This window comes from Coenobita brevimanus, chromosome 8, assembly GCF_032717465.1.
Source record: "Coenobita brevimanus isolate Jiangsu-jjx chromosome 8, ASM3271746v2, whole genome shotgun sequence".
NCBI classification, from domain to species: Eukaryota; Metazoa; Arthropoda; class Malacostraca; order Decapoda; family Coenobitidae; genus Coenobita; species Coenobita brevimanus.
Window position 1 is genome coordinate 43,281,548 of NC_136961.1, and position 1,589 is coordinate 43,283,136.

Here is a 1,589-nt window from a genome sequence, read left to right on the forward strand (position 1 = left end):
GTTAATTACAAACTGGCGACGCTGTGCTTATGGAGACACGAGAGTTTGGGTAGATTATTATTTTTTTTTTAAATTAGAACTGCGATGTTGATGTGTGTGTGTGTGTGTGTGTGTGTGTGTGTGTGTATGTGTGTGTGTGTGTGTGTGTGTGTGTGTGTGTGTGTGTGTGTGTGTGTGTGTGTGTGTGAGAGAGAGAGAGAGAGAGAGAGAGAGAGATGATACGAAAAAAAAAAAAACTAAGGATGAGCGTATAGCACGTTTGTTCTAACCAGAAAACCTCTAAACCCTCTCAGCTCAGTTGGTAGCCATTTGGAAAGCTGTTTTGACTAGTAACCAAGGAGACTCGTTCCTACCCCATATGTAAAGCCTATCAAATTTCACGCAACCACGATTTAGTACTCAACCTACGGAAAAAAAAAAAATAAAACCACCTATTGTAAACTGTTAAGGGACTGCGAGAATACGGCCCTGGGATGGGATTTTCGACCAAACTTACGACCTTGGATTATTTTTACAGGATGAAGGAAAAAGGCATACACCAACTTCACATATATCTTGTTACCTTTTTTTATCTTTATATTTTTGTACGTTACTAAGGCACATTATTTCCGTATAAATAAAAAAATATATAAATAACATGGATGACAGTATCAAAGTGTAATAAGCGGAGTAAATCGGTAGGGAAAATGCGCTAGGAAAATTACAATGGTACTCAGTAAGGCCTAAAATCTCAACTACCTATCCTCCCCGCGCCTCACATTCTCTCTCTCTCTCTCTCTCACACACCCACCCACCCACACGCACACACACACACACACACACACACACACACACACACACACACACTCCTTTAGTTTTTTTCTTCCCTTTTTTTCTGCTTGATCTAAAAATGCTACATGGCAGACACCCCTCTCTCTCTCTCTCTCTCTCTCTCTCTCTCTCTCTCTCTCTCTCTCCCAACTCACTTCCCGCGTCCCCTTGGTCCCGTAGGAGTCGTGTTCAGAGGCCTTGTCCTCATTTGTCATATTCAAGTGTTGAGCCTCCCTTGGGGGTCGTCTCTTGGCGTCTTTGGGTTGGGTTGGCTTGGGTTGGGTTATAGGTTTGGTGTGGTTGGGCTGGGTTGGGGTGGGTTGGGTTGGGTTGGGATGGGATGGGATGGGATGGGATGGGATGGGTTGAGTTGGGTTGGGTTGGGCTGGGTTGGGGTGGGTTGGGTTGGAATGGGATGGGATGGGATGGGATGGGTTGAGTTGGGTTGGGTTGGGTTGGGTTAGGTTGGCTTGGGTTGGGTTGGGTTGGTTTTGTTTAGTTTGGCTTGATTTGGTTGGGTTGGGTTGGGTCGGGTTAGGTTTGAGAAGGTTGAGACAGGATGGGTTAGGCTTTTTAATAAACGGTTAGGTTAGGTTTGTTGGGCTAGATTTGCTTCAGTTAGGTTTGGTTAGGTTAGAAAAAGTCAGGATAGGATGGGGTAGGCTGTTTAATGTTAGGTTAGGTTGGGTTAGGCTAGAGGATTAGTAAAGATTAGATTAAGCTACGTTAAACCAGATTACCTACAGAATGCTACGTTGAGATGGGTTTGATAGACAGAC

At 44.4% G+C, this 1,589-nt stretch overlaps 1 protein-coding gene across 1 annotated transcript in view; it reads right to left on the reverse strand.

Moving 5' to 3' along the window:
* Positions 1-1,025, reverse strand: part of LOC145407803 (uncharacterized) — a 131,127-nt gene extending 130,102 nt beyond the window's left edge. Inside the window, exon 1 of the mRNA XM_080278665.1 lies at positions 966-1,025. Within this exon, the coding sequence (XP_080134791.1) occupies positions 966-1,025 (60 nt within the window). The remainder of the gene's footprint in view (positions 1-965) is intronic.
* Between the last annotated feature and the right edge of the window lie 564 nt (positions 1,026-1,589).